This window comes from Cimex lectularius, unplaced genomic scaffold (genome assembly GCF_000648675.2).
Source record: "Cimex lectularius strain Harlan isolate CLEC.00 unplaced genomic scaffold, Clec_2.1 scaffold224, whole genome shotgun sequence".
Taxonomy (NCBI): Eukaryota; Metazoa; Arthropoda; class Insecta; order Hemiptera; family Cimicidae; genus Cimex; species Cimex lectularius.
In genome coordinates, this window is record NW_019392750.1 from 682872 (window position 1) to 708716 (window position 25845).

The window sequence follows — 25845 nt, forward strand, 5'->3', positions numbered from 1 at the left end:
ACGATACTTACTACTAGACCAAATCAGTGTATGCGTTTGTTTGAGATTAAGCAATGAAAATGACAAAAACCAACAGATTTTTCCAGTAAAGTAGGATAAACAACAGTTTTCAATGAGGGGAAAAATTGCGATGTTTTATTTACCCTTTACAGCCCATAAAAAGGAATCACTATAAAAAATACAGTAGGATTTCGAGTGAGAAGATGTGATCAAATCAAAATCCATAAAATGTTCTATGAACCACTACCGACTTTACCGGAAGCGTCTTTTGGTTTTTGTAACATTCTGTAGATCTAATCTTAGTTAATAGTAAACAACAGCTCTCGTGTTTATAATCGTACAAATAGGTATTTATCAGTTTTTCAAGTTATTTTTCTTTTTTCTTCTTTCTTTTATTTCCTGTATATAGAAAATTTAGTTTCGGAATCTTCTCAAGTAACACAGCCCACAATTAATTCAATGCCATTATTTCTTGTAATGAGTCCCACTGACCCAAAGCAAAATTTAGCCAAAATCTCCCCTTTCATAGTTAAGTGGTCAATAATATCGGTTGCGGGAACGCAGAAATCTATGAAAAAACTTGGAAACGGAACAATTTTGATTGAGAGCACCAATAAAAAACAAAGCGCCTACTTGCGCATACAATTTTGCATACCACCTCGGTAGAAATGATGAATGGTGGATTGAGTGCGGTGTTCAATACTTTTAAAAAGATAGTTCCTACTCACATTAAGTTATTTTCAACGATCCTATAGTTCCTACTCACAGTAAGTTGTTTTCAGCGAGATCAGGTTGATGATGAGCTAAAAGCTCGAAATCCGGATCGTTGAAAACAACTTACTGTGAGTAGGAACTATCTTTTTAAAAAGTACCACCTCGGTAATCCTCGAGGGGCACAAGTCATTAAATTGTAAAGGAGTTATTTGTGCCCCAGAATTGAGTAAAGTTTCCGAATCAGAAATAGAAGCTGAACTATTAAATCAATTTGTAACTGATGTCTACAGAATTGACAAGACGTACGATAACCAAAAAGTCCCAACTGTAACGTATTTTCAATTTTTTATTCCTCACCCTCCAATTGATGAAATTACATTAAATTTGACTTTTACCATGTACGATTTGCTGGTGGATAACACTCTTGAACGAGTGAAAGGATCCTCCCGTGGACTTGACATACTTAAAACCCGAACTCCGTCCTTTAAACCACGCTTATTAAAACTTTATAATAGAATATTTCGCGAAAAAGATGGGGGAAACCAAGATAATCACGATTCTAAAACCTGGTAAAGTAAAACTTTGCCCCACATCTACCGGCCTATTTCATTAACAAGTTGTATTTGTAAATTGCTCGAGAGAATGATAAACAGACGTCTTATGTGTTATCTAGAATTGCACAATCTCCTTGCACCACAACAGTCTGTGTCAAGGAAAGGGCGTTCCTGCATAGAGTATATTACAACTTTATAGACTGAAATTTTGGAAGCCTTTAAAAAAAAGGAAATAATTGTAGTGGCCTTCGTTGTTTTTAGACTTGGAAAAAGCAGCATACGAGACTACTTGGAGAAGAGGAATCTTAAATAAACTAAAATTATGGGGTATTGAAGGACATATGCTTCATTTCGTTAAAGATGAATGACAGAACATTTCGTGCTAGGATTGGAAATCATTTTTCCAGCCTATATCGTTTAGTTAACGTCATCCGTTAGGGATGTGCGCTCAGTCCTAACTTATTACCATAGCAATCAACGACATATTCGCCCCAGGTATTGTTAAATACGCGTTGTATGTGGATGTCCCAGCCTTTTTCACGTCTCACAAATCTATTGATATTACACAAACGCACTTCAAGAATCTTTAAACACATTTGAAAAATGGATTGAAGATGACGGTTTTAAAATTTCTCCTGAAAAATCACATGTGACCAGTTTTAATACGAAAAGAAATGGTCACGAGCCCAAACGGTTATACAAAAACTACCGAATAAATTCAGCATCCACAGATAAATCATTAGGGGCGGTTTTTGACAAAAAATTAACATGGGAACCTTACATTAAGTAATTAAGATCGATCTGTACGAACCAGACTGACTACTATTCTAATTCTAAGCAACACAAACCGGGGGGAACAGACGGAAGCACTATGTTACAGTTTTATAAATGGCTAATACGGTCAAGACTTGATTATGGAGCCACAGCGATTCGGCGAGTAAGTCAACCGTACAAAAATTAGACCCTGTAAACTATAGGACATTAAGGATTCGCACTACAGCCTTTAAATCCAGTCCGATTGTTAGCTTATTAGCCGACACTGAGGAATGTATCTAACTAGGAGAAGGCAATGTCTCGTAGTTTCGATGTTCACAAAAATCAAAACCAATTCCAAGCATACTCTTTTTAATAGCAAAATTCAACCTCGCCTTTATATGAAAGCATTCATGATTCAAATTCCTTTCTATTAAAGGGCTCACAAGTTTATCACGACGTAAAGGCTCCCACCTATAAAAGTATTCTAAAACATACTCCTTGGTTACTATCAAATGTCAATTTTATCTTGAATTTATTAAATTTTTCAAAAAAAAACCAGTCATTTTGAACTGAAATAAAGATACTTAGAAATTCTAAATAAAAACAACAACCTCGGTAACGGTACATACTGACGGATCCAAAATGTTAGATTCATTCATCAACAACCACAAAGTTTAGACTGCCGTCACTTTTTCAGCGGAAAATTAATGGCTATCCTACGAGCATTAAATGAGATTAAATCGTACCAAAAAAATAATATAATATTTTGTGATTGTTGTAGTGCCTTGCAATCCATTAGGGACAAGTCTTCATCCAACCCCCCCCCCTNTTTTTTTTTTTTTTTTTTTTTTTTTTAAAATACAGATTTTTCAATATTATTTGAATATCGTAGTGCCAAGATTTCGGCGCAATGAAAAAGGTTCTCACAGCAATTGAGTCTGTTACTCTTACAAGGTACAAGTTACAAGGTACCTGGTCGACCAGGTTGGTGGGTCACGAATTTGGATCAAACTTTTTTTGGTGATTCTACACTCCAAAGTATCGAAAACGTTGTCCGCTACATATTGTGAATAGGCTCTGGTTTCGGAATTTTTTTAAAAGTATTTTTATTTCTCTGTTGTACTTATGTGGGACACATCGAGCAACCTTTGTCTGCATAAGGTGTATCCTTTTATAGATGGCTATATTATTTACGTAGCATATTTTAATCTGGCTGATTAATCTCAGGCCTCGACCCAGGTTGTTACATCATTCTGATATCAGGATATTAATTCGAATTGAGCGCTAAATGAATATTCAGTGACAAAATACGATTTGAGTATTTTCTAACTAAAGATTTAAAGATACGGAATATTATGTCAAAAAATTTCCTCGCCAATAGAAGACAAAAGCAGATTAACATTAATTGTCCAATTCTGTAATAATAGAATGGAATTTGTGCAGTCAACACATGGAATCTGTGTTCGGGCAGTATGGATACTTGCAGCCCAAATTTCTATAACACTTTTAAATATGGATAATTTAATACTCTTTAAGTTTGAATCTAATCTCACAAAATAATTTGGAGTAGAATGTCCAAAACAGTAGATTTTTGACAAACTTAGTGAGGAATACTTTCAATTATCTGTAGGGCGATGCCAAATTTGTTTTTGAAATAAAACGATCACAGCAAGAGAGAATTTCCCAGAGGCGTTAAAGGGGACTCCCAGATAAACCTAAGATTTTACAGATTCTATAGTCGAACTTCCTTACGGAAAACTAATTCCATGCTTTTATCAGTATTGACGTTGAGATCATTTACCTTGCATTGACAGGGTATTTAGCTTATTTTGTGCATCTTGTCAGGAATAAGCCAAAATCACTGAAACGTCCGCAAATAAGAGCATAAGGTCAATTCTCTTTTATTTCCAATTTCAACACCACTAGCTTTGTATACGCCAGTAAGTAATTTGATTTTGAATCACAGTTAAAGGTAACCGTTGATCTTAAAGAGGGGGGTCTCGGTTAATCCAGTTGTTGCTCTCCAGGCATGAGAGAAGGCTGTACACTCTTACGTTTCTCTCGACTCTTACGATTTCCTCCGCTAACCATAAGTTTTATTTTCACTTCATTTCTTTATCAAACGAGTCCGTGCAAATAGCCATCATTGGTCACAAAAAGGGGCCGAGAAGACTGACGGGAGACCATCACGATTTGCAAAACACGTTCTTTCTGGCAGAGGCCCGCTCGAGCTCGACGCGGAAGCCGGTTCTTCCGACGAGGGCGACTCGTGACTGGTGCTAAATATCTTTTTACTTTTGCTCTTCATTGTGACTATTTGGTTCCTTGCGAAGATTCCGGATTACTTTACGTTCAGATTATTGCTTAATTTCACCTTTTTTTTATTTTATTTGAATTCGTTTACTTTCATTTCATTATATTTTTTTTTCTTTATTATTATTTTTTCTTCGGCAATAGCCGAAACAAGCTCCATGTTCGGTAAAATATTTTACAATGTCAATAAAACATGAAACAAATCGGCTTGAAATTTTCCCCTCCATAATATTATACCAGTTAGAGTGATCGCCGTCAATATTCAAAGCCATTTTATAATTGTTATAATTATTGCAATGTAATAATTATAACAAAGAAACAAAGAAAGACGCGAAATGCTGGTGTGACTATTTGCATTACTAGAATATTATGTAGCCCTAACTCGATCATTCATTACAGCTTCATTCTGTGAATTCTGCCACTTTGATTATCCATCCGCCGACACTGCAATCATCAACTTGCCATTAGATATTAAATGCGGTTATACAAACTGGATCTCTCGAGTAGATTTTGTAATATTACATAAACATGCATACTCCAATTTGCCCAATCTCCCATTGGCCGGAAAATCAACTTTCCACAAAATTAAAATTATTCACTATTATTATTGTTTTTTTGATCCAGCAGACTTGAGTCAGTACCAGAATTGCTTATTTTTGTTTTGGACTAGTTGGATCCTTTTAAGGACCTGCTCATGAACTGTCCTCGAAAATTCCTGCACATGACAGTTTATTAAATTTTCTTTTATTGCATTTGAAATCCTCCAAGGGGTATTCACGATCCTTGTGTTAATCCTATTATCTCTGCTAAAATGTGTTGCATCGAAAAAAACGGATTTTTTGCCTGCCAACAGCCACTATCAACTTGGCTTCTCGCTGAAAAAAATGTATTTTCGATAAAATCGGTGGGATTCGGAAGGTGAACAATTTTGAGAAAGTATTATTTTATTTTTACCCAAAATTTTGTCATCAGGGTTTGTGGTGTACAGTAAACGAATATCTATATTTATCTCCAGTTCTAAATTATGTATAGAGGCCAAGTTTATGCAATTATAAGTAATTTATAAGATTCTCTGTTAAATTTCCTCCTACTCTTCAGTTGAATAAATAGTTTTAAAATTATCAACATTTTGGCGATTTTCGAAAACGCAATGAGGCACTTGGAAAATTTTAAACATTTCTCAAAGATTTTTATTCCAAAAAAATCAAACAAAATCTTTCTTTCTTTCAGTGGTTTTTAAAGTGCCAAAAACCACTATCAACCTTGTTTCTCACTATAAAATGTATTTACGACATTTGGAAGGCGAAAAACTAGATAAAGTTTTATTCCCGTAAGATTTTCTTTTTCAAGGGTTATTTAGGGTGCCAAAAACCACCATTAACTTAGTTTCTCTCTAAAAAAATGTATTTTCGAAAATAAAATCGGAGGCATTCGGATGGGGAACATGACGAGTAATGTATAGGGTTAGTATAAAGAGTTAGTAAATTCAATTAAAATCTATTTAGGTTATGGAAATATTTATTTTTTACAAGAACGAAGACACTTGCAGTGTCTTGTATTGCAGGTCAAAAATATTTGTTCTTAAAAAAAATGCGATTTGGTTTCGGTTAACGACGTTAAAGCACCTAAATACGAATTTTATATGGAAAAAACAACGCTTATTTGTGCTCGGTCTTTCCTAAGCATGAAGACTTTTTGATTTGATTATTTCCGTATTCCAATAAAATCATGTAGGTTGACAAGGGTCGAGACAATGTCATTGATTTTATGATTTTGGTTTCATTTTCAGCCGACGCCGCCGAAGAAGCCTCCTCGTAGAAATCTGTCTGTCTCCCCGACTCACCCTACGCCGAGTTCGATGGGCGCTTACGAGTACTTATTTCTGGCCAGAAGCGGCGTCCGAAGCCACGGCGACCTAGACGACATCAACGTCGGCAACATCAAGCCCCACAGGGAGATGTTGAGGAGGGGAAAGTCCGCGGACCAGTACGTCGATATGAAATTGAGGTATACGATTATGGGCGAGGAGTTCAACACGGAAGACGACCCCAAATTCCAGCCGATCGCTATCACATCCGTTTACGAAAACATCCCCTTCCGGACGACCAACCCCAAAAGGAAGCTGAGGCGGCTGCAGAACGACAAGAGCTACGAGAACTACGACCCAGCCGTAATCCTCTCGAGGGGCGACCTGCCGTTCAAGAAAGTCGAAACGACATCCGTGTCGAACATGGACCAGCTGCACATCATCGAGGCGAGCCCGGCCGGCTTCGTCCCCGCTTTCAAGCCCTCATCGGATTTCGTCCTTGATAGGAGAAAGTTAAACGGCGACAACGATGTGAAGAAGTCCTCCTGTCCTCTGAGCCCGACGAATTATCAACAGCCACCGACCCCAGATCATCCGCCACCTTCCGCAACCCAAGCCGAGCACAGCATCCACGAAAGAATTCGACCTCTAAGCCAGGTGACTGAAACTTGATTATTTTCTTACGCCGGTTCCTTATTTAATTTTACCCGCTTATTGATTCATTTTTATTTCTATCTATGCGATACAAAATGATAACATTTGGCAAAAACCTGTTCATATTTTTTTTAGTTTACATGTTTGTTATTGTTTGTAAATGCTTTATGTATTGCATGTTCGTTTATTGCTTTATGTTACATTTACCGTTTTGTGCATTGTAAGGAAAATAAATTTTATTTTAATTTAACCGCTTCGTTTTTGTTTTATTTATTTCTAATTTTACACTGCTGTGAACAAATTTTGAGGTAGTTGCTACAGAGTACAGTACTTGTGCTACAGAGCCCAAGAAAAAAAAATAGACAAATTTTAAATAAGCAAGAGAATATTATCTTGCTATATAAGATTATTTGATTGATCACAAAAGTACGTTATTTGTTATTATTACTTCAATTTTGAAAGCAATTTCTCTATGATGAAAAAAAAAGTTAACCTTGTCGTCAAAGAGAAATTTCCGTCCAACTACTTACACTTTAAAATACAGTTTTTAGTATTGTTATCAAATAAAAGTCCGAAGGTGGCAAATACGAGTCCTAACTACTTTTCTCTATGTCTGGCTGTCCTCCAGATGGACAGACTTCAGATGTAGGTATCTTTTCCTCTGAAACACTGGACATTTAAATATTAAGTGTTTCATTTCCCACTGAGTTTTCACGTTGGTCTATTGGTCTTTGTACCAGAGCCCCAACCCCATATCAATTATAAGATACGGATTGATCCTTGGGGACCCTGGCCATGATTTTGAGGGTCAGAGGGCATATGTGACAAGAAAGTTTCGGTTTTTTAGGAACGAGTGAATAACGTCAATTTGAAAAGCAGGCAAGTTATATTTTATTAGCCAATGGTTCCTTCGTGCCAAACAGTGTTAAAAGCCTTTTCGAGATCTAATAGAGCCATCCCAGTGTGCATCTTTTTGAACTCTACCTGCGTGCTTAGTTCACGTCGGAATCCAAATTGTTCCTCTTCTTTATTAAGGATTTAGTAGTACGATCTTCCAAGCGTATTATGCTGCGTGTATTATGTTAATGTTACTCAGTAGACTGATTGGCCTGTAGCTTGATGGGATGACATGGTGTCTCCCCCTTTCTTTATGAATAGGACTTTCGAAATATTTCGTTGAAAAGTACTTAAATAACAGGATTTCGTTGAAAATGTAAGTTGTTAGTAGTAAAGCTTTGTGCGGAAGTTACTTGAAAGTTATATTAGAAGCACCATCTTGGTCCCAAGCCTTTTAATTAATTTTTGCTTTTCTGACCCTGGCCACTTCACTTGGTGATGCAAGGAGACAGTCTTGATAGGGGTATTCTTGATGTACTGGGCAACGGTGTGCTGTAGATGCAGGTCGTGAGAAGCTGTACCAGAGCCTTTTGTTATCTCATACGCTTATTTGAGGAAACTACCATCACTCCGGCTTTCTCAGTGTCTGTTGCGCCAATGATTCCATTTAAAGTAATGGGTATGCGGTTTGTCTCGTTTTGTGTTCTAAATTGGTAGACAGCTTTCCATAGAGATCTGTTTTCAAGCCTAAGTGCTGACATATAGGCAGCCCAGGATAGCTTTAACATTATTGGAGCAATGTTTTTGTGTACAGTCAGGGGCATCTTAAAATGTGGAGTCGTATGTTTTTGATATCGCTTCCGCACTGTGTTTTTAAATCTAATGATCTTGGCAATGCCAGAGAGGAGATGCATTTTATTGACTGAGAATATATTCGTAGGTATACTTACTTCAGCCCAATTCATGATTATATTGCTGAAAACGGTTTGCTTTTCAATACTGGCAATATCTGGAGGCAGTTAGATGTGGTGATTCAGGTTGTCCCGAAATTTTCGCATTACTGAATTTAATCGTGCTGCAAAATCCTTTAAAAGCATCTGGTTGTGATCTGGCTGAGGGCTGTCAGACTTATAGGTCTTGTTCTGACAGCTATGTTTTTAGCAACGAAAAAACCCAAAATATGTTGCTCTCTACCAGCAAGTGGGAAATCGTTGCTGAATGTGATGTTAAGAATTCAACATTGTTTTTGAGGGGGAGACCATACGGCTTGTTACCAGTTTCATTTTATTGAACCCAATCCTACGTTTCATACTTGGCATTAAGTTCTCCCATGATGAGTTATTTATTTTGATAAATTGTTCCAATAAGCTTACATTCAGTTTGAAGTTAGGAGGCTTGTAGCAAACAGCAATCGCGACGGTTTTATTATGAAGGCGAATTTTAATGACGATAATTTCTAAAACTCTAAACTGCAGGGAAGGCATGGGTTGTAACTCATCCCCCTTCTACTTTATTAGTATGGCATTTACGGTATGGAAATACTTTTTGCTGTAGCTTCCATTTGCTGTCTTCTGCCACTTATGATTCCGTTATTTGGTGTGGTTTTCCTCGGTGTCCCTTTCAATACGCGAAATGAGTGATAAGTTGAATGATTTTTTGGACTTCGGTCAGCTACTTCCATTCCCTTCTACGCCTGCGTGCACTTTAATCCTACATGTTTCCAGGACCCGTTGCTTAAATTTGAAAATTCTAGTATTCAGCACAATAGTTTCAGCAGTACGTTGCTAGTTTAAAACTCCTGCTTGGCATACTTGTATGGAAACCAATGGAGTGTATTTTATCATATCCATGAAAACCCCAGTACTGCCTTAGAAGTCCTCTCGAATCTACCACCTTTACATATTTTTATCCTTGGAGAGGCTAGAATTAATACTCACAGGCTAATCTAATAGCCTCTTCGAATAAAAGAGGAGCAATCATTGGATGCCATGATCCCAAAATTCAGATTTGAAAGAATTTGAAAATCAAAATAACTGATAGATCAGACACTCAGAAAGTGAACCTAGTTACCACAATTGGTAAACAGGATGTATGACCGCCAGTGGGTTGAGGTGGTAACTAGGACAATAAACCAAGGGCTAGAATTGTTATAGGCGTTACGCAATATGCCACATTTTTCTGGTGGCTGTAGCTATCGAACACTATGTCGGGGAGATTAAAAGGCTTGGTTTGTCAAGAACATAGTAGCCATCTACTCAGACACTCAGGATGCACTAATGGCAACTACCTCATCAAGGACTCGTCAGTCATTGGGGAAAACATCGAAATCACTCTTGTTTGAGTACCAGGGCACACGGGGCAGAGGGGCAAAGAGAAGGGCGATAACTCGGCCAAGGAAATTACAATGAGGGTATATGCCGCCCATGAACCCTTGTGCGGCATACCAAATTGACAAAAACGTATTAATCAGACGATGGGTTAAGTCTTCTTTTCAATGGGATTGTATCCCACAACAGAGGTGAAAAGTTCATTAAACGGCTATCACAAAACCTAACGACAGAACTACTAAAGTTAGGTGCTGTAACTAGTGTGATAGCAGGACTGGTGACTAGAACTGCATACTCTGGAGGTATATGTACAAACCCGGAGAAGCAGCAACTAGCCTGTCTAGATGTATCCAATTTTTTCTTCTTTCTCGAGAGGCTTTAACGTATGCAAGGTCAGAGTGGTGTTTTTTGAAGATGGGATGTAAGCTGTGGGACCAGAACGCCATCTTGAGCAACTCCAGCATGGTAAAATACCAGTTGACCAGAGAGGTAGCTATGAAGTGTAAGATATTAGGTGGAGGGAATTCCGTGGAATATGAACAGCAAGCAAGTGCCAAACTCGATCAAAAGCTTGGCAAGGAGAGGAATAGCCCAGACCGGAAGGAAACGCAGTCAGCCCTTAATAAAGCTTTTATTTCCAAGCAAAACATTGGAGAAGCTGATTCAGCCAGACGTCCAATCTGTAAGATTACATTTTTATGGTTAGTACATAAGATAGTAAAAATGATTCAGTCCATTTTATTTCTAACATTTCATAGGAAAAAAGGTTTCAACTATCAAAATATTTGATCACAGTAGCGTAATTGATTCATCCCCAATTTTAATTTATCCACAATAAATGTGCTTTTCAATCCTAACCTAACGCTTCACTATCGAAATGTCTTGAAAATTTGATGCAATGCACTAAAATAGGTAAGTATTGGGCATTTAATATTGGTGAAACGATGAGAAACAAGACAGCCATCGTTTCTTTTATATCAATTGTGGGATTATATTAACTTTTTAATCTATATATGGATGCTATAAAGTATGTAGGTTCCATAAACGTCGAGTTTCACGGAATAATAATTTAATCCAGCTTATTTTATATTCGCTTTTTTAATACATACAACTAAAATATTTTTTACTACTCGCTATAATTTTATAAAATAACATGGCTATAGAAATGATGAAAGATGGAGTGAGTGCGGTGTTCAATCCTTTTTTAAAAAAAATAGTTCCTACTCACAGTAAGTTGTTTTCCGGATTTCGAGCCCTTAGCTCATCATCAGGTTGAAGGATTTCTAAACCACGTCTCTCGACATGAATTGCAAAACTGAACCCGCCGATACCACCGCCAACACGACGTTTCAATGAGAAAAGCGGGTTTACCAAATTAATTGTAATGACTGTGATGTTAAATATATAGGACAAAGCGGTAGAGAAATAAAAACGAGAGTAAAAGAACACTTGCCTAAATCGAGCAAATTTTCGGAATTTAAGGACCATCAAAAAGAAACAAAATATAATTTCAATTCAAATTTAAATACAACAGTGTTACATAGTTTCAACAAAGGGATAGAACTAGATCGGTTTGAGAAATTTGAAATTAAAAAATGTAAAATTGAACATGGAGATAAATGCATTAATCATATAATAAATTTTGATGTACCTCCCATTTTAAATACGTACGTAAATAATATTAAACGTCCAAATAATTAAATTAATTATTTTAATTGTTATTATTTTTATAATAATTTAATAATATTAAGGTATTATTCCATTTTTTAAATCTTTTATCTTTAATCATTAATTTATAATTAATTTCTTACAGTATTTACCGTTATAATATTTACGTGTGTCATAAATTCCCACTTTTCGCACGTTCAAATTAAGCGCCATTAAAAAATCAGCTTTCATTGGAACGTCGCGTTGGACGGGGTATCGGCGGGTTCAGTTTTGCAATTCATGTCGAGAGACGTGGTTGTAGAAATCCATCAACCTGATGATGAGCTAAGGGCTCGAAATCCGGATCGTTGGAAAACAACTTACTGTGAGTAGATATCTTTCTTAAAAAAGGATTTAACGTGGCTATTTACTGATAGGTATCAATTGATTATATGATGTCATAATCGCTAATGCTACAAAGTTTATCCTTTGTCATATTTTCATAAAAGAAACGTTCTACTCGTTCAATTTATTTATCATATTCCATGAAAAGAAAAAAAATCCATTTAAGGTCTGATTTTTGTGTTATGGAGCACATTATCTTCATAGGGAAGAAGAATGTTCATGTTGAGAAGAGCTGATTCATTGAAGTGAAAAGGTTAAATATTTACTTTTGTCTTCTTCCACTTTTTACCTTTTTTCCAGAAAGGATTTCCTTGAGTTTGAAGGCTTCTGGAAATGGCAGAATCAGAATAAGGGGAAGGGATAGTTTTACCATCTGTATAAATTGAGTAGAGGATAGGGCCTAGGAAAATGCCTTGTGGAACACCGTTTAATAAGATGGGAGAGTCCCGGATGTCCAGGAAGGAATCCGGCGAATTGTGGACCTATCGTATTCCGTCTTTCCAAAGAAATACATTTTCGTTCCAAATCTTTTCCTCTCCTTAATAAACTATTGTAACCTATTTTATTTTTCGTACACCCCATTAATCCTACACATACTCCCGTTTGATCTATCAGTGTATATGAAAGTCCGTTCCTGATGATTTGTCCTGTACTTCAGCTTTCCTTTCTCAAGCCATTTTTCCAACTCCAGATTTAACACACTTTCTGGAGTTGTGGTTCTATAGGTAAGAAGCCCCTCTTTGTCGAGTTATCAGCTGTTCTTTTCCTTATAAAACTGAATGCCCCAGAACCGACCTTAATGTAAACTTGTTGTGTTCGTAGGTTCATTAAGTAATTTGTGCACTCTCAGACTAATTTGGAGCTAAAAGCCATACCCATTTAATGATTAAATAGCTGCATGACTCGGAATGAGTGCAGAATTGAATTGCATCGACTTCAGTTTGGAAGATAGTTGAAATCATACGTAGATTTTCCCTAGGCCTATTAGGCCCCCGAAACGTGACCAGATAAGGCGGACTTAAGGATTATCGGGATTCCAATGTATGCCCAAGTTTAAATAATGAGGTATAATTACGTCACCTTGAATTTATAAACAGAACTATACCAAAACACACCACATGAACTGTTAGAAAATAAATGCAAGGAAAATAGCGATAGAATATGTGGAAGAAATAAAAGTAATGTCAATACTTGCAGGCTTTTTTCTTTGCTATCTTCTTTGTCGACTTAGTCTTGCTTTTTGGAAACTGAATATATATATAAAACTTCATTTCAAACCAGTTCAAACAGAACTACCAGGATAAAAGAGAAGTCACTGTAGGTGATTGGTCCAAACACATAGTTATTATGGACCTATTTTTATTTATAATATAAAATCGTTCTTCTAATCCAAAGCCTTTAAATGACATTCCAAATTATCTTTTCGCCTTAATCCATTATTCCATCCCATATGAATCTGTCTGGAAAGACGATTGAAACGGTGGTTGAACTTACGACGACATCCCAGGTATGAGCGACAAAAAGTCTCCCCCGACAGAGTAAATGTCTAACGAGTCGATCACTCTACTAAAGTCATCAAATCAAATTTTGCAGATTTCCTGGCTGTATAATCATGATTATATAGTTGCAATTGAAATAGAAAACCCGATAAACTTGACAGTGATGTTCCTAATCCGTTTACTGCTTGCACTCCTCTTTTCTCTTGATGTTTGTTTACTTTTGTAAGGAATAATCAGCTTTAACTAACAAATATGACTTCAATTGTTTGTCTAATTATTATTAAGATTATTTTGTGTTTTATCACGTTCAACACTTAGTACGTCAAATGTCCAAAGTCTTACTTTGCCATTGAATAAAGCAAAATTAACCTCAAACATCCAACTCTTCAAAAACCTGTTTATTTTATTATATATAAAAGAAGTGCTAGTTAGCCATCAATAAGGAACCTACGTCGTTAGTTTCAATGCGAATTGTTTATCGCCTAAAGACTATTAGTGTATACGAAGAGATAATGAGACCTTACAATTTAATAGATAGTAACGAATAAATTTGTTAAAGGTCAGTGCCGCATCAAGGGTGACCTTTAAATACCAAACTCTTAGACTGCGGGGCACTGCCATCATTTCATTGTGAGAACGCCGAAGGGTCGAATCGGCAGCCACGAATACGGTGACAACTTTTGCCTAGTACGGGATGATATTCGGATCGACAAAAATGGACGGATGTGGTGAAATGGTGCAGAAACTGGTGTGCATGAAATCTTCGGCTGGCACGGAAAGCCCTGAGCCCTGGTTGGTCGAAGCTCCCTGGTATCAGGCCTTGCAGCCAATACAGTCCCCATGTTCCGACAGCGACGTATGACACTTTTCCTATGCCCGTTTGCATGTTAAAAACGTTTATTTATTGTAGTTTCAGTTGGGATTTAATCCTTTATTTAAATTAATTGGTCAAGAGGACCACGAAAAATAGTGACCTTTATTTAAGAATAATCGCAACTTGATCCGGACAATATCCTTGAGTTCGTATTGTTGATATGATCAAATCTTCGTAAAGTCATTTTTTACTTAATAGTAAAATATCAGCTTGTTCTGTCGAATGTCCGTCACCAATTCAATTTCATCGTCTCGCACAGATATAATATTAGTTGTCTAAATATTAATTACAGCGCAATTGCGATGATTTCTCTTTTTTTAAATTATAAGCGATCTTTATTGAATTCTTGAGTAAATAACCGGTCGTATTTCACAATAGAAGACTTCAAGGAAGGCAATTAGAAAGACAGCTTCTTCAACTTAAACTACATTTTTCTAGTCTTATTATATAAATATTAGCTAATCAATTACCCTATTGCTGATTCAGAACTAATTGGACCGAACCCTGTTCGGATTAGTAGAAATTCGGATCAGCCAAAAATTGCAATGACGCAGAAGTGAAGAAACAGTCCTAATTAATTGAGAAATACACCTGGTAACTCAGTGGTCAAGGGCGTCCTCTGGTTTATCCTTGTACCTCATACATTTGTCCAGTGCTGGAGCTTTTCTTTCTCAAGCCAATTTCCCAGCTCCACATTTAACAAACTTTGTGGGGTGCCTACTTGTGGTTACGGACCCATAGGTGAGAGTGCTTCTCTCATTCGTCTAGTTGGTCAGACTGTTCGCTTCCTTTTATACCTTTATGTCCCAGAACCCACCTTAGGGTAACCTTGTGGTGTTCTCCTAGGGTTATTGGGTAATTTAGGCACTCTCAGGCTAGTTTGGAGCTAAAAGCATACGCACTTAATGCTTACATAGCAGCCTGATTGTCGGAAAGTTGTAGATCCGTGTACCCTCCATTTTCTTCAATCTAATCTTGTGCACAGAGTTGGATAACAAGTACTTCAGCTTGCAAGAGAGGTAAAATCAGTCCGAGGGGTATTTCTAGGATGTAATTCCTTCCATTAAACCATACTCCCTTTTATTCAATCAGTGAACCATATGTAAGGCCCCTTCTTGAAACATAAGATGCTGTTGCCTTTGACCAATTGGACGGGTTTATGCTGGGTTTTCCTCTAATTTTGTACCGAGCTTTATTTATTTTTATTCTCTTATAAGCTTTATCTATTTGTTATTATTTTCAAAATCATAGAATTTTTAGAGAGTTTGGTATCTGCTAGTACGAAATAAATGACCAAAATGATTGCCACATCGCCGATCAAAATTAGGTTCGGATTAGGTATGACAACATGAAAACTTTGATCTGTTTTTTGTAGACTTAATCTCCCTTTCGTTTGATGCTGAATATAGGTAAATTTATGTAGATAAATCCTAATTCTCCTGGAGAATGTTCAAGTGTACTGGGTGATTGGTCCGAAAACCAATCCGTTGATAAGAAATGGTTGGTTAGTAGCTACACCTTACACACTCCATAAAACAAATAAAACAGTATTGAATAAACAATGTAACAACAGTCGTTCCAGTAGTATATTCTCAAGATTTGAGGATCGGGAGTTTGCTCCAATGATGTTTTTCAAGGAGTCTGTCAAACAAGTATTGACACTAAATAAGACGGTAAAAATATGAATGTGTGGTTTGTTGGATTTAAGGATTCGGTGGTTAGGAAGTCCCCCAAGGCGTCGGGAAATGAGAGGTATGTCGCATTAACGGTCGTTAGAAAAACTATTAGCCTTTTCTAATTTTACGACGTTTTGAAGGAATAATGAGGACAAATCTAGGAGCTTGGTATAGGGTAGATTCAATTTTGTATTTGACGTCGGAAGGGGTAAAAGGTTCAGTGGGTAGAGAGGATGGCGATCGTATAAGGATTCTTGAAGTTGCTTGACCAGCAGGGATGGATTGGGGTAGAATCATACCAAGCAATAGGACCGACAACTGCCAGTAATACTTATTGGCCACAGCTAGACAAGAAAGATTTAACTAATAATACTGGACGTGATGACCAGGCAACAGAAATGAGGTGGACATGTGAGTGTAGTCGCCTATTCACGATACCAGGACCCTCCCTCCGCAGTAGGAATTCGGTGGTGTGGTTTGTTAAATTTAGGTGTTGGATGAACATAGACAACAGTTTTTAGACATGGACAACCTCCATGGCGTTGGGACGCAGCTCTATAAAGGATGATGGTTGGTAAAACTTGCCTTTGTTGGGGAGGACTGAAGTGGTAATGAGGTATACAAGAGCTGAAGAGATAGACTTTTAAATGTGTCAGTAGTAAAACGCTTAGTGATGACAGAAAGAGGTAGCAGTGTCGAGATTTTGTAAAGATTTTTGAAGTTGTTTAGCCAGCAGGGATGGGTTGGGTTATAAAATTTTATACCTTATCAGCGTATGTTAGGATGATGACGACGGGATAGGAATGGATGTGGTAAGACTAAGAATACTGGCAGACCTTGCTGAACGGCAAGGTTCATTTTGTATGAAGGGTAGTGAGAAGATCTGACCTTTACTCAAAAGTATGACTTGAGGATGGGAAAGAGTTTTCTTCATTTTTGAATTCAACAATCAGTGATGAGGCGGGAAAGAAAAACGTCTTAAGCAATAATAAACTCTGATGACTTTTAATAATGGAACTGTTGACGATTCAAAGTAATATTAGTAAGGTACGATTCACCATGATCTAATCGCACACTACTGTCTTAGTATGTGAGATAAAATAAATGGTAAACATGCTTAAATGTACAAAATGCTCACCATAAAGTAAGCACAGCACGTTTTTTCATTAAAATTGCTTCTTTATGTTTTGATGAATGTCCACACAACTTAGCCTGGATATATTTTATATANTGTAATGTTACTTTTATACAGGGTGTAGACAGTCAGAATTAACAATTATTGTTCGGATATATAATTTTGTTTACTTTTACAATGTGACATCCTATATAAGGTAAAACATCACAAAATCCGATGGCGGCATCGTGCCGCCTTTGCCGTTCATTTTGCACTTTGTAACAAGCATCGTCGGACAGGAATACTGCAATCTGATGAAGAGGAGGTCGAGGGACATGGAGACAGAAACCGAGGAGGAGCTGCTGCTGCTCGTCTACCCTTCGCCCACAGGCGCTAACGTTCAGATATCTTCCAGTCCTCCCGATTACGTCGAAGAGTTCGTCAGTGACTTCCCGTTCGCAGGTTAGTGCCTACAAGCATATTTTCGTATTAGTTTTTGTTTTAAGTTAAGAGGAAAGTCAACTAGCTTTGCCAACTTAGCTAAGTCGTAATTGTAAATCAGGATTTTTATAATTTTAAGCGTGAAAGAAAATTATAGCCTAATTTTTAGAATTTAAAATAGCTTTAGAGAACAAAGAATATTGAAGAGATGCATTCCTGGATGTGGCCCAGGCTTTCGAATATATCCACCAAGGAATCCTCTATAAACTTAAACACTATCTACTTGCTCCTCATTAACATACCTAGGATGCTATTTAACTGACCTTCAGAGTGAGGTACCGCAACGAGTACTCGGAACGATACAAGCAGGCGTCTCACAAAGAAGCATATATGTATATACCAACATCATCATTACCTCATACACGGATAACACCGCAACTCTGTCTTCTAAAAGCTTGAGCTTTTCAAAGTCTGCTGGTAGATAAAGTGGAGGACAAGAGTAAACGCTAAACATCAACAATAAGGAGATATCGGCTTTAACTGAAGTCATAATTATTTACCTAGATTACAGATTGACATGGTATCTCCACAAAAACTTATGTGACAACTTAACACAAGACGAATACGACAGAAAACTTTTTTGATTCCCGAAACTCACTTAACTTTATACAAAACATTAGTGAGACGAATTTATCCATATGAAGTAGATCCATGGGATTCAGCCATCCAATATCTAGCGTATCCAGTCCTAACAACCAAAAGTCTTCAGACAAATTGTCAAAGCACCTCCTTACAATTACAATTTACATGTTTGTTCGAAGCTAAATAACCAATGCTGTTCTGCTTGTGTGGGAACCGTGTTTTATCACGTTTCAGTTTGTTGATTTCCACGGAGGACTGAAAAAAATTCCCCGTTCACGAAAACATTTCCAAATAGTGAATTAACGGCATATTAAATTATTTGTTGTCTGAAGACAAACATACATTATACAGGCTAAATGAATTCAGCTTTCAAACTATTTAATAACATTTTATTAGGTTCGTGGTCCGCTTGACCAAATAAATTATTTTCAATTAATTTAGGTTTTGGTTGAGATAAATAAGTGTCACAAGCGGGATTCGAACTCCACGACCTTCGGCTAGATACACCGCTGCTCTACCACTCGACCTATCGTGACTTCGATCCACTCGGACAATAACTTCCCATCTCAACTTCCGAAATACAAAGGGAGCAAAGCCCCTACCTCCCCTCCCCCCCAATGAACCATGGGGCCGAGTTCATATGCAATACTTCACATTTTAGCTTATTCAGTCAATAGAGTTCTCTAACCTTTAAATTAGAATTTGTTTCTATTATAGAGACATATTTTTAGCAACAACCAATGAAGTTAGTTTTTCCACTATGAAGAATTTTACCAAGAAGGAGAAAAGTCGAAATTATAATCGTTAAAAATATTCCGCCATGATAACTTACTCTCTGCTATAGCAATTATAGATGTATCCACAGTAGAACAAAGAGATCTGAAAACAAAATCAAAGTGAAATTTAAGAGACGAGCAAAGAGTTCACGACAGATTTCCAAGTGCAATAAACAGGAGTAGCTGAAGGCAGAGAAAATAGTTTCCGGATAAAAAAAAACGCTGAACTTTTTGAATTGATACCAAATTTTATTATTTTTTTAACAAGTTATTATTAATTATACATATATTCAATTAGGCCTTTATATCGCTCCAAAAACTTGAGCTACATTGACTTCGCTCATGCCAAAAACTTCTCATTTCGACTCCATGTTTGTTCCAATTGTAAGCAAATCGCGGCTTTATATAGAAGCACATTTATTAAGGATTGTACTACATTAGCGGGACTTGTACGATCTACAAGTCTGATTCTAGGTTAATGCCAACGTTTATTCTTTTTTATCAGTCATTCTTAATTATACATATACTCAATTAATTATACACAATTTTTTCGAAATGAATAATTTGTGTCACATGTAGGATTCGAACCCACGACGTTCGGCTCAATACGCCGCTGCTCTAACCACTTTTCCAATTGACTCCAACCGCTGCCATCTCCAAACCTGTCAGCCATAACAAAGGATGGGAAGACAAACAGCATCGAATAAATTTAATTTCTCTTTGATTGGCACGACATCATTTAACATTAGTGACAAACAACAACAAAATCAAGTTTGTTTTATAGCCATTTTTGCCTTGGATGCTTTCAGAGCAAGATGTTTAGTCCAACTAAGTGCTGGAGTGAGAGTCACTCCAGAATATATTATTCATTTACCACCTGGAACTGCTTTCCCTGAAATGACCAACGCTCTGAAGAACTCAATTTTCCTGAGCACCATTGTCGGGCAAATTCCATTGTTGGCAGTACGACTCAAACAATTTGACATTTATTTGAAGGCCCACAGACTTATCCGACATAATAACAATATTCTCGGCATATAGGAGTAATTTAATCAGCCTTTTTTGAATTCTAATACCACGTTCTAAGACTGACTGAAGTTCGTCAATGAAAGAGCGAATAAAAGAGGACTTAGTAGGCAGCCCTGTCTGTCACCGTTCTGGACATAAAACTCTGAAACCCTCATCTGCGGCCTCACACAAGATGCAGATACTGAAGAAAGTGTCTTCACAATGTTGGGAAACTTCATTGAGCAACCAAAATTGCTTCATTTCAATATCAAACCTCTCCTATCAGCTCTATCGAAAGCGGCCTTCATAATAAAAATGATCTATAAAAATGTATACTTTTTTGCCTGAAACTATTAGATAAAACAAACAAGTTATCAATCGAAGAGGCCTTGCGGTAACTCATTTGACAGTCACTCAACAAATTGTTTATGGACACAGCACTCAGGACAATTAAGAAGCAAACCAGTAAAAATGTTCGCAATCGCAACCTAAAATAGGAAATACCCGTATAATTTTTTTGATCACTAGTATCTTCGTGCTAAAACAAGGGGAATATACTAGATCTGCCAAAAGAGGGTGGGACCAGGGGTTTTAGAATTGCAGGACGGTGCGGAAATAGCCATCAAAATTAATTTGCAGAGCGTATATGAAATTTTATCAAATTGTCTGCTCTCTTGAGCGATTTTATGGTTCTTGATTAAATATCATTTTTAGATTGCCTGACGTTTCTAAATCTAACTTTTGCGTTTTTCATTTCTTTGTGGTGAAGTGAAAAGTGATACAAATTAGAGAGAGAAAGAAAGAGAGAGAGAGGGCGAGGGAGGAGAGAGTGAAAGAGAAACTTAGAGATAGAGATAGACGGAGAAAATGTGTCTAAATAAAAAGCTTTTCAACGTAAAGATTGTTTCTTCGTGCTTTTTACGTTTTTTTGAGATAGATAGACAGATAAATAGATAGAGAGAGAGAGAGAGAAAGAGGAAGAGAGAGAGAGAGAGAGTGAGAGAGAAAGAGAGAATGAGAGGGGGAGTGAGTGAGTGAGGGTACGTGGGTCCTCTAAGATTTATTAAAAATAAGGTCACAGAAATTTTTACGCATCCGGCCAAATTTGTATTAATAAAGGTTTGTAGTTAACATATACTGGAATAAGTGGAAATAAATCACCTAATACAAATATGAAAAATCGAAATAATAGAGCAATAATAAGAATAAAGAGAAAAAGTTGGACGAATTCCCAGGCTTGTGGGAACAAAGTAGCAAAATACGAACTTAAATAAATTATGAAGGTGTATTTGGAATTCACTACATCACAAAATGTTTATTGGCCTGGAACAAAGGCTGATTAATAAAATACTTATTTTGAAATAAATCTCATACTTCATGTTGACTGACGATGAAGTTGGCCATTGGAAAATGTTTAAAATTAACGCCACCAGAATAAACTGTAAACGTATTCTCAACTTTATAATATTTATAATTATTTCCAGGTAGACCAACAGAAAGGGTAGAGAAGAGTAATAAAATCGTTGGTCGCAATAGAACGCTGTTTGGCATTGAAGGTTAGTAAATCCCACATCGCGTTCAAACATTGGTCCGCTTTGACTCTCATTCATTGACTTAACACCATCTCGCTTAGCCCTTAAAAATTTAAGTCCGTTCCTTTGGCAGTTTTTGTGACCTGTGCGCTTTAGGCCGCTTGTTTACACAGTTCGAAGAACTGTAGGCACATTTGTTATGTTTCATTTGACATGTTTAACATGGAGCTGATTCCTAATAGGATTAGTTTGCTGAAACAGAAATCCTTCTTGTTTTCGTTTATTTACTTTCCCTATCATCCTAAATCCAATTAATGCTGTAGTTTTAATCATAAATTAAACCATATCAATTGGGAAATGTTTGTAGTTTATCAACATACTAATTTCTGGCAATAATCAGTTCTATAATCAGGTTCGTCCAGTCAGCTTGTCTCATCTTAAAAGTAAAAGTTTGTGTTTTTTATTAGTAATTTCCAATTTAACACGAGAAGCTTTTTGTATAAAATTAAGTACGGAAAAAAATTTTCTTAGGAAAATAATTTTATGTGTTTTATTGATCATTCTTTGACGAATGTCACAGTTACTGTATAAAATTAAGTACGGAAAAAAAATTTTCTTAGGAAAATAATTTTATGTGTTTTATTGATCATTCTTTGACGAATGTCACAGTTAAAATTTCTTTTGTCCACTTATAATTTTAAAATTATTTTATAATAATAAAATAAAAATACAAGTTGTTGCTTTTTTGTCACAATAGGTTCACCATATTGCTGATAAGATGGAACAAGTGATGGACCTAAGGACACCAAGACTCAAAATTTATATTTAACCTACAATAAATTCAAGTTTTGAATTTATATGTTTTGTTATATTGGAGGATTTTTTATTGATAAATTTCATAGATCACTCATAGATAAAATAGACAAATAAACAGCCATCTTAAATCATTTATTATTGATAATCACTCTCACTCTCTGCACTCTTTGAGAGACTTCTTTTGTTACTGGATCTTGCAATTTCTTTGATAACCATTCCATATTGGTTTTAGTAAGAATTTGTAAGATTTTTGTTGAGTAGTGATAAATTGAATCATTTATTCAACAGTCGTGAGTGGATTTTGAATAGTTTGGGCCGTTTTGGGCGCGTATGTGGATTCAACGTCAGTCGTCTCAGTGTCAGTGCCTATGTACATCAATATTGTCAATAGTGATTAACTTCAAAATTCTAAAAGCGTGAAATAGTGCTGCAGGTTTCGAAACGAAAGAGTAGCATAGGTGTCGTGTTGACGATTTTTTTATCAAGGGAACATTTTGGTCGTTGTGGTTGATGCGATTGAAACATAAAACGTTGACAATGGATCTAAGTATTCTTGAGTGAAGGTCAGGATTCTGAGGAGAGAATGTTTGGATGAACCCATTAGTTCGTATATACGAATTTGTTTCAATATTAACTTGTGTATGAATATTTAGTTGTTTGTAATCTTTCCCGTCTGATAGACCAACCAAATTTAATGTAAAATATTATTGAATATTTTTCAAAGCAATCTATCTTTGTATTGAGTTTGCCAAATTTTATAAAACGTTTTTAGCAATTAATGAATTTTTCTTTTCGCGTCTGATAGACCAACCTAGTGAGGCGTACCACAATGACCGTCAACGACCAAATTACATGTTCACAACCTTCCAGACCACACAGAAAAATTTTACAATATTTTAAATATGCTAAAATTCCGTTTAAAAAATATCATTTTATCCTAGCATAATAAACAAAATTTTAAAACATATTTGCTCGTGTGTTACAATTCTCTGTTGTCGAGATAAATCAATATAAAAGAAGCAAATTTCGTTGAATGCACGTTCAGTTATATTTCGTAAAAATTGAGAAGGAATCTTTTTCGGAAAGATAAGGTAATCCACTGTTTTGTCTTTATCGACGGATTGGCCAAGGTCCGTTAATCTTATGAATTGAAAACACAAGCCGAATATCCTTCGTCAGTCCCGGTTCAGATTAGAAACAGGACTGACGTCCGGATATCGGCGAATCGACAAAACTACACGATAAAATTATAAATTTAAATTAAAATCTTCTCCTAATAAAATATTTAAAAAATGATTTATTTCAAAGTGTTATCGATGGCGTTGCTTTTGTCAATCGCCGTTTTATATTCTTCCTGGTTGATGCAGCGTGTAATATACGTAATATGGGCGATCATGCTCACGAGGGCAATGAGGGCCAGGAGATTTTGGATGTTGCATCATTTTCAAGAAATGCAAAGGCATTGGCTCTACCCCTGACTCTATCGGCTCAGAATTTGACATAGATTTTTTAAACCATCGCCATATTTTATCCCATCCATCATTAAAATGTCATCCTTTGCAGGTGAACCGATGAACTGGAACGCCGTCCCGCCGATCTGCAGAATTTATTTGATTTTACTATATTCGAACTTGCACGAAAGTTTTAAGCACACGTTCTTCAAAGGTACACAATTGGAGACTTGCTATTTTAACAAGAGGATATTGATTTTTTATGACTAACACCCTAAGTCAAAATTAATGCGTTTTTTATTTGCAATTACTAACTTATAAACTATATTATGTACGTTTGAAAAGCATGGTTTAAGAAATAATAACTCAAAAATAATATTTTTACGTGCATGTTTTTTTCTTTAAGACAAAAAATATAATAATAAAAAATAATATATAAAAATATTTAAAAAGACTTCTTCCATAAAAAAGTAAAGTAAAGTAAAACAAATATTTTTAAATTTATTGAAGCTATTATTGCGTCATACAAGGCTGATCATAACAGCCAGACTTGGAATCAGCAATTCTGTGTTTTCTTAACTTTTGAGATCACTAGTTTAAACCTGTTTATCAGTTAACTTTCATTGTAAATATCAGGTCCAAAAGTGATGTGTGAAGATTCAAAATTTTATATTTACACGAAAAAGCCGCTGAGATAATTGTTTTTACTTTTCACAATCAGCTCTTCTGACATGACTTCCTTTATTAATTTTATTTGTAATATTCTAATATCCGATTAAAAAGCTATTTAGTTATTAAAGACTGTCGTTGTTCACAAAACACGAGTGTAGTGAAAATTTTTCAGTTGAAATATTTTAAAACTAGAAATGTAACAAGAATATATTAATTTGCAACAATCTGACAACAATTGATATTATGGTAAAAAATTCATTTCCCATTATATTATTATAATTTTTGTCACATAGGAGGTCTTAACAACCAACCATATTCTCCATATTATTCAACATTAAAGTAATAAAAAAAAAGAAACAAAACTTAGGATGTACCGTGAACAGACGTCAATACTTCGAGGGAAATCGAAAGCACGACAATACGCTCAACCCTAACGTCCATGTTCAGGGTCCCCTTCATTTAGTGTAATTTTTCTTATCACTAACCGGCCGGGAGGATGTAAACAGCAACGTCGTCAAATATGCTAAATTTAGGTAAGCTATGTTAGGGAAGTCGTTTAGGCAGATAAAGAATAGCGTAGGGGCTAATAGCAACCGCAATGATACCACGGCCGTTGCGCTATGGCCAGTCTTCCATTTTCAATGTTGACTACAATGTCGGTTTTTCAAGTATGAGACATTATTATTGAATAAGGAAGTTGCAAGTAAAAGTCTTATCAGGCTGCATGACTCTGAATCCGAACTATTCAGGCATTCACCTTCTGTTCCAAGAATCTTCTTAGGGCGTGTATCAATTATTTTTCTAAGCTTATAGGCTCATAGTTCCGAAGTTCCTTCGGGGTTTTTTCCGGGCTTTAACGATTTTCATTGTTGTAGGCAACCATAAAGGTTAAAATTTGCCAGATACATACCTGTTTTTATTTTTTATCTTTTTTATTTGTTAATATTTTTTATTTTTTTAAACAATAAAACATTTTTATTTGTTATAATTGATAACATTTTAAAATATCAGAATTTAAATAAATAAATAAATAAAACGCAAAATTCAAAAAGAAAGCAATTTAGTTGCTACTGCCAAGCTTTCGATTTATTTTAAAGTCATCATCAGGGCAAAGCAACCTTAAATTTGTCTACAGATTAACATATTTATGTTTTTACAGAACTTCTCCAATTTCCTTGAAGACCGACTCAGTCTCAACATTACCATACCAGTTTACATAACACTGAAACTGAACTCATCACAATTTAGTACAAATCTAACAGCCAACGGTTATAAAGGGAAACAGACAGTCCTAGAAATGAATGGAAAAGGAATCGAAAATAAATTATTC

The 25845-nt window shown here is 36.0% G+C and overlaps 1 protein-coding gene and 1 long non-coding RNA gene across 6 annotated transcripts in view; one reads left to right on the forward strand and one right to left on the reverse strand.

The window, feature by feature from the left end:
* LOC106668900 (ankyrin repeat and sterile alpha motif domain-containing protein 1B-like) overlaps positions 1-25845 on the forward strand; it is a 136159-nt gene that overhangs the window by 44842 nt on the left and 65472 nt on the right. For 2 of the 5 annotated variants that reach the window (XM_014398057.2, XM_014398058.2), the window contains exons 8-11: positions 6127-6801; positions 17477-17639; positions 21529-21600; positions 23956-24057. In XM_014398057.2, coding sequence (XP_014253543.1) covers positions 6127-6801; positions 17477-17639; positions 21529-21600; positions 23956-24057 — 1012 coding nt within the window. The remainder of the gene's footprint in view (positions 1-6126; positions 6802-17476; positions 17640-21528; positions 21601-23955; positions 24058-25845) is intronic. The other 3 variants (XM_024227242.1, XM_024227241.1, XM_014398059.2) reach the window with 3 other exon arrangements.
* LOC112127014 lies at positions 17556-18657 on the reverse strand. Its single transcript, XR_002910350.1, has 3 exons — positions 18179-18657; positions 18034-18124; positions 17556-17647 (listed from the first exon to the last, which is right to left on the reverse strand). It is a non-coding gene; the product is annotated as an uncharacterized LOC112127014 (long non-coding RNA).